Raw genomic sequence first — 8,433 nt, forward strand, 5'->3', positions numbered from 1 at the left:
TGTCTATCCCCAATAGAAGCAGGTGCACCTATTCTTATATTTTTGGTTGTGAGCCTAGCCTTTAACGGCTGAGCCATCTCTCCAGCCCAAGGTGCACCTATTCTTAAGTCAACTTGATATGCCAAAGAGGATTGATATCTATGAGAGGTCTCTCCTTCTCTGATGATAAAGGGAGCAGGGAGAAGAGGAGGGAAGGTGAGAGGGAGGGACTTGGAAGAAAGAAGAAAGGTAAAGCTTTGATCAGGACATAAAGTAAATAAATAAATGAAAAAAGTGAACATAACCAAGAAAGAAAGGAAGAAAGAAGAGAAGAGGAGAGGAGAGGCAAGGAGAGGAGAGACGAGAGAGTCAGAGAGACAGAGAGAGAGAGAGAGAGAGAGAGAGAGAGAGAGAGAGAGAGAGAGAGAGAGAGAGACAGGTAAATGAATAGAGCTAGAAAAAATTGATCCTGAGTAAGGTAACCCAGATCCAGAAAGAAAAAGGAGTATGTATTTACTTATAATATGGATATTAGGTGTTAAGTCATTGCAAAACAAGCTACAGTCTGTATGAGCTCAGAAGTTAGATAAAGAGCAAGGAGTTGGGGGTAGATCTTTCTGGAAAGAGGAAATTGAATAGATCATTATGGATGGATGGTGGGTATTAGAACTGGAGAATCAAATGATGGGGAAGGGATGAGGTGAGCTGAGGAAGGGAATACAGATAGGTACGATGGGCCATTTGAAGGGCTGTAAGGAAATCTCCTAAAATATATATACACATTTAAAGGTGATCCAGATTAAGTTGCCAAATAGTGAGGAAAATGGAGCCCTAACTGAATATCTTTTTTCACCAAATGAAGGTTCCAATTCTGGGACTGTATTATATCTAGTCAAGTTATTGGTCAAAGAGGTGCCATAGGAACTCCAAAACAACCTTGGCTATTGCCAAGGCTATTGATTGCTTGCCACAAACTGATAGTAAGGCCCCATTGTTGAAAACAATACCTAAATAATTTATAGACATAAAAAAATTAGACTTGTACCTACCTAGAGCCATTACCAATAGTGACTACTGTTCATGGTACTGGAAGTTATTCTGCATAGTACCAAAGGAGAAAGGTAAACACATATCTCCTATATATCCTTAAATTTACAATGCTTATTTTCTTGCAAGATGTTGCAGGAGATATTTAAAATGGTTGCATCCAATCTGTCTTTTCTTAATCAGCTGCCATGTTTCTGACTAGCCTAGGCCTGAGGCCATGAGCAGAGGCAGTGTACAGCCGCTTCTCAGCTTGGGCTGTCTGCTCAGGTGGCCATAGACACTGGCCCTGCCACCCACGAGACTCCAGTGTGGGAGATGGCTCTGCCAATCTTCCATACTGTCTCTGCAAGGCTGGGCTGTGCCTACACCATCCCGTCATCCACTCTGACCTGGTAGGAAATTAGACTCTAATGGTTAAATATTAATCAAAGGCTTTATATGTTTGGTAATGCTCAATAACAATATGCCCATACAATTAGAGGTGTTTTCCAATTAGCTAACATAAATATAAATTGTTACCCAGGACTGTTCTCCATACCTGCATGGCTCTTCATCCTCCTACATCTCTGCTCGCTCTCCCTCACCTCGATCCTCCTCTTCCTTTTCCTCTTCCTCTCCTTACTCCTCCCACCTTAGCTCCTCCTACAGTAAGATATGCTGGTTCATTGTGGTAGAAAGTCAAGATGGCAAGTCCATAAGCTTTCATGGATTCTCTTGTCTCTACTTCCTACTTTCCATAGGAACAGCATTATTAGAGTGGGTTACCTCACACTACCATAACCACCTTCACATGGGTGCTGGTGAACTCAAGCCTTCACATTTTCACATCAGGCACTTTACTCTTGGCAATGAGCCGTATCCTCAGCTCCTTAGTTTAGCTTGCAAGAATAACATTCTGGAGACATCCACAAGTAAAGATACTTGTTATCTAAGCCTGGGACCTAAATTTTATCACTAGAATCTACATAAAGGTGGAAGAAGAGAAGCATCTCCACAAACTTGTCCTCTGAGAGCCACATATAGCTGTGGCACACACACACACATATGAAAACACACACATATCATGTACATATATACGCATTGAGGAATTAATTAACTTTTAAAAAGAAAATTAAAGTATTATTCTCAGAGAATAAAACTGAGTACTATTTTTAAACCCATGTCATTTATTCACCACAAAACAAATTAATAATATAGAAAATGAGTCCTAAATCTTTTAAAGCTTATATAACAAGAATTAATTATAAGAAACTGGACTAGATTTTCTTTTAATTAGAATCTATGCTTCTCTTACAGTTTCGTGTAAGTGATTTTGATACTCTAAGTCTCCAAAGGCCCTGTTCCCACAAAAGATTCATTAATGATTTCTGAGCCTGGGTCACCAAGGAATCTTATGTTTATTTTCCATAGATGTGGAAAACTAAAAATAAGTATCAATCTTGATATCAGACTTTCTGAGCAAAGAGTTCAGAAAATCACCTCTTCTTAAACTACTATTCATTCCTTTGAACTTATTTTTCAGGGCTGGAAAAAGTAAGAGAAGTTATTTTCTTATGCTGGTACTGCATCATCAATGAGAAACTTGACCCAAATGATTAAAAACAGAAAATGTAAACCTGCATGCATCCAAAGATTATTTTTTTACACATGACTAGATTTAATCAATGGCCAACAGGCATAATCATTTTACATTATATTTACAAGAATCATGTGGTTAAATAACTAAGAGAGAAAGGCTGTGAACAACTGCCAGAAATGTGAGTATGATGAATTCTGTCCTTTCAACTATAAGTTTTTTTTGACACTCGGGTCCCATGTACTTTTAGTTAAAAAGTCTTCACAGACTGTATTAAAATTAAGGATGGAAACTACAATATAGTAATAATTTAAACACCACTTTAGAGTGTTTTGTTATTGGATAAGGCATAGACATTAATAAAGTTATATTAAGCAAAAATGAAAACTGAGGCTGTATCTCAGTTGTTCTTGCATAACTTAGGCAAGATCCTGGTTAACAAAAGAAAAATGCAACAAGGAATAAGAGGTCATCTAAAAATTGGATAATGTGAGAACTGTAGAGAAATATCTGCTTGCAGTTCTCTAGAAAATTTTGAAATTATGGACTGGGGAATAGGAATAGAACTGGAAACAAAGAGCATTGAAGGAAGATTATTCCTGATAGGTAAGAATGAAACCTGCAGAAAAGGTTTAGTAATCATAACATACTGGCTTGATTAAAAGATACAAAATGGAATAGAATTAGGTATGTACATCAAGTATTTCATTTTTGGACTTGTGTTCCAGGTTTACATGGTTATATGACTGATAAGAGGAATAATCATTTTTAAAGGTTAAAAAATTAAGATTAATAGTGTTATGTTGACAAATAATACAAAGGACTACATAAAGGCATCAGCAAGAAAAACAAGTGCCTCAAACTTACAAAGAAAGGTGACAGATAAAACACATTTGCATCCTCAAGGTAAGCTGTGAAGGAGTGGTACCCATGTTGTGTGGTTAGAAACACACACTCTACTTACAATATCCCTAAATTGAAACAAATTTCATACTGTTTGAATAATTTTGCTATAAATTTTAAACATAAATAATGGAGAAAATGTGACTTTGGTATATTGATAACTGAACATATTAACAGGAAAAAGAAAGCATTATAGATCAGCATGCTGAAATAATTCAAATGTGTCTGCAAATCACAAATATTCCATATTTAGTGTTTCAGTGTGGAATACGTATGAACAATAACATCACTTTCATATCAAGACAAAACTAAGACAATGAAATTGAGATATTTTTGAAGATTGGCTTAACAGTTAAATATGACTTTTTTTACTTAATGATATTGATGGTGATATTTTCAGCGCATTCCAAAATTGAACACTAAAATAATTGTGATGATTTTTGTCAAATATATCTTATATATAACATTATCATACTATACAATAAATCTTCCCTCAAGACATTTCCTTTCTTTTATTCCCTGATAGGATAATGATATAATTTTATACTGAAAATTAATATGAAGTAATGCGGTAATAAGTAAGGAAGGAGTTGTTTAAAGAGAATATTAATTTTGTAATTATGATACAATATTCCAAAATATTAGATCACAAATAGAAAGCTTATAGCAACTTGAACCTGGACCTGAAACTATTTGTGACCTTTACAACTAACAAAACCTCAAGAAACACATGAACAGTCCAAAGAGATTGCAAGATTTCATTTCAGGATTCAAACTCTAAGGAGGAAATCAGTCTCACAAAGCATTAGCAGTCAACTCAAACTGATTGGGAAAACATGAACCCAAAGAGCAATTTATTAAAATCAGTAATAAATTAATAATCAAATGCAAAGAGATGGGAGCATCCACAATATTTTCAGTTGTGTAGAGAAGGCAGTTTAATTTTCTAAATCTATCCAGAAAAGATAAAACATTGCAATTCCTAAGCAAGCAGTGTGTTTATGTTTGCAAACAGAATGTGTATATGCATATAAGTTGGATATCATAATATTTTCCCAGTTTATCCCTACTCCTGGACAGATATCTCTGAATTTTAAGTGCAGACTGGATAGAGGTAACAATTTAATTATGAGAAACCACACAGTAACAACATTCATCCTACTGGGACTGACAGATGATCCACAACTGAAAACTCTGATCTTCATCTTTCTGTTTCTCACCTACATGCTGAGTATGACTGGGAACCTCACCATCATTTTCCTCACCTTTATAGATTCACAGCTGAAGACTGCCATGTACTTTTTCCTACAAAATTTCTCCTTCCTAGAAATCTCATTTACAACTGCTTGCATTCCCAGATACTTATACAACATCTCAACAGGTGACAAAACAATTACATATAACAACTGTGCTATTCAAATATTCTTTACTGATCTTTTTGGTGTGACAGAATTTTTTCTGCTGGCCATCATGTCCTATGACCGATATGTAGCCATCTGCAAACCCCTGCATTATATCACTATCATGAGCAGCAGGATTTGTACAAGACTTATTCTCTGTTGCTGGGCAGCTGGCTTGTTTGTGATCCTGCCACCACTTAGCCTGGGCCTCAATCTGGAATTCTGTGACTCTAATGTTATTGACCATTTTGTCTGTGATGCATACCCCCTCCTAAAGATCTCATGCACAGAAACATGGCTCATAGAGCAGATAGTGATAGTTTGTGCTGTGTTGACATTTATCATGACCCTTCTATGTGTAAGCCTTTCCTATGTATACATAATCAGGACCATTCTAAGATTTCCTTCTACTCAGCAGAGGAAAAAGGCCTTTTCTACCTGTTCTTCCCACATGATTGTGGTTTCTATCACCTATGGCAGCTGCATCTTCATCTATGTCAAACCCTCAGCAAAGGACTCAGTGGCTATCAACAAGGGTGTGGTGATTCTCACCACTTCCGTTGCTCCCATGTTGAACCCATTCATTTACACCTTGAGGAACAAACAAGTCAAACAGGCCTTCAATGACTCAGTCAAAAGAATTGCACTGCTCTTCAAGAAGTAGGGAAATTTACTACTACAGAAAGTCAACTTTTTATTAAAAATATATGTCACCCATATTGTTAAACTTTTATCCTTAGCTTTCTAACTGGGAAAACTCACCACATTTAAATGTCTCAATCATTATATAAGAATCACTTTCAGCAAATAAAAATATGCCTTCACATAAAAAATGTTAAAACAAACAGGCAGTGATCAAGTAGTATCAATGAACAATTGTGTTTATTATCTATTCTAACTTCAGCTTTCATGAGGAAGGCACCATGAAAAGTTCTATCTATTTCTTTGTATCCTCAGAGAACTGGTTCAGGAATTTCCTCAAGGGTGGTAAAATGTTTGTATGTACAGGTTCCTTACATTAAGTGGCTCAGTAATCCCATATACCTACTTCCATTCTCTTGCATACATTAAATCATCTCCAGATTACTGAAAGTGCAGAACACATGGTAAATTCTATGTAAATAGATATCATGTTCAGGGAATTATTACCTCAGTTTGAGCATATTCATTATATATGTGAATTTTTGTTAACGTTTCCCACCCTTTAGTTGACTCCTGTATAACCTGTACTTAAGGAGCTACCTCTGGCACTTTATTGTTTAAGTAAGAAAAAATGCATTTAGAACAACAGATTTAATATTAAAAATACTATTTAAATCTTGATTTAATAATATTGTTAATGCTTTCATTTTTACACTGTAATGACAATGGTAGTTTATAATCCTATTACTTTTGTGATTTGCAGTAATAAACACAGAGTATTCTTTATCTTGTGTTTAATATAGAATTTGATTCCTTACTAAACTATATCTGCCGTAAAGATATCTTAATATACAACTTAAGAAAACTGTACATACCTAATAGTAGTATTGTTTCATTATTAAAAACTAAAAAAGGGTGGGAGGGTTAAAAGAAAATTGTGGGGACTGGAGAGATGGATCTACAGGTAAGAGCACTGGCTACTTTACCAGAAGCCCTAGATTTTATACATAAATGTATCCACTGACACTGGGCTCTAACAGTAGGTTGATCTCTACATTTTGATCAGTTGTGGGTTTTCTGTAATGTTCTCCTTTTGTTGCAAAAATAAGTTTACTTGATAAGTAGTAAAAGCTACATTTGACCTATGAATATAGGGGAAAGTGCATATATCTCATAAATGTACATTTATTTCATAAAATGAAGTCAGTGTGAGGAGCACTTCCGGCATGAACTTTGACTATCTTCTTGCTTGTGATTAATCACGAATGAGTCTGTTGACATCTGTCTTTGTTTTTAATTAAGACATGCATTTGTTCATTATACCCTGACAAGTTCCTCTGCTTACACATACATCCTTGAGAAACTGACCTAGCCTGAAGGAAATGGACTTAGTCAAACATAGATACTGTGTACCACAAACTTGCCATGTAATGATTTGTGCTTACTGTTCATCTTTCTGGGATTGGTCATGCTTTCTATTGGTTGCCTTTAAAAGACACTGAGGAAACACACTTGCTCTCTAGCATGGTATTAACCAGCAGCCCTCCCAAACTTGTCTCTTGCATCTTCTTTCTGCCTTTCGTATAGTCATCCACAGTCCCCCAGCCATGGTTCCCAAGTTGACTGACTGGCTGGCTCCAACACAATGGTGTCCAGGTGAGGCTCAACTATGGCAGACACAGTGAAAAACACCACTGGAAGTGGAGTGCTCAGGAAAAGTGAAAGTGTTTGCAGAGGTAAGTAACTGTTGTGAGTAAAGGACATAAGAAAACACTGATAAAGGAGCTCAGACAATGTAAGAGAGCTCGGAAATAGTAAAAGTCAAAAAGAAAAAGGAGAGAGAAAGAAAAGAAAAAAAATAGGATGTGGAAATGGCCATATGCTGTTTGTGCAAATGCTTAATTTGCTTTACTAAAGTAGGACTAAAACAATTACATAGATTTTAGATTTTGTAGAGAAAGTTTGTTCTTGGTTTCCTGAGGAAGATACAATAAATTTAGCAACATGGAAAAAAGTTGTAGAAAGACTTCAAGATTATTATGATGTGCAGGAACTAGGTAAAGAACCTGTAGATACTTTAAATCTTCTACTAGATGGATTCTTATGTGATAGTATAAATCTAGTCCAAAAAAAAAAAAAAGAAGAAGAAGAAGATGGAAAAGGAGGGCTTAGGCCCTTGGATTAACTTAATATTGTTATTTTACTAAGTTATGGTTCATAGCTGCTTTCTCAAATTTACATTTAAATCAATAGAAAAATGTGACAGACTTAGTCAGAAATTTTGTGTGTGTATGTGCAATAAATGATAATTATAGAGACACATGACTGCTTGTGCTACTGATAATAAGTAATGGATGATTGATCAGCTCAAATCTGTACATTTATATGTCCCTCTTCTAGGCTCAGGAATCATTTAAAAAATAGGTAGTGGAAAAAATGTAAGAGCCCAAAGATAGGGAGACAGGCTGGATAATGCTATTTTGTTTTTCTTTCTGTTTTCTTTTTCTTTCTCACGTCATGCACAGCTAGTGCAGGAATAACTTTATAGCAGCTCTGGCCAAATGTAATGGGCTGACACAAGACTACCCATCCACAGTCAATCATGGATCAAGGAAAGTCTCAAGCATCTTTACACTTATTCACAATCTATTGTTATTGGTGAATTTTGGGAAAGGAAACATCATTCTTTTTCAGTTGTGTACTTACTGAGGAGCACTCCAGAATCCAGTGATTATTTCCAAAGCTATGATCTAACTGGTCATCCTGGAGAAAGTCAATGGATCTGAGAGGAGAATGAGAGAGAGAGAGGGAGAGGGAGAGGGAGAGGGGTAAGGGGAGGGAGAGAGAGAGAGAGAGAGAGAGAGAGAGAGAGAGAGAGAGAGAGAG

At 36.0% G+C, this 8,433-nt stretch overlaps 1 protein-coding gene across 1 annotated transcript; it reads left to right on the forward strand.

Moving 5' to 3' along the window:
- The first annotated feature begins 4,633 nt into the window (after window positions 1-4,633).
- LOC114635736 (olfactory receptor 6C2-like) lies at window positions 4,634-5,569 on the forward strand. The gene has a single exon (XM_028784190.1). It carries the CDS (start codon window positions 4,634-4,636, stop codon window positions 5,567-5,569), a length of 936 nt encoding a protein of 311 aa, XP_028640023.1.
- The last annotated feature ends 2,864 nt before the right edge of the window (window positions 5,570-8,433 follow it).

This window comes from Grammomys surdaster, unplaced genomic scaffold, assembly GCF_004785775.1.
Source record: "Grammomys surdaster isolate TR1022 unplaced genomic scaffold, NIH_TR_1.0 116961, whole genome shotgun sequence".
Lineage (NCBI taxonomy): Eukaryota > Metazoa > Chordata > Mammalia > Rodentia > Muridae > Grammomys > Grammomys surdaster.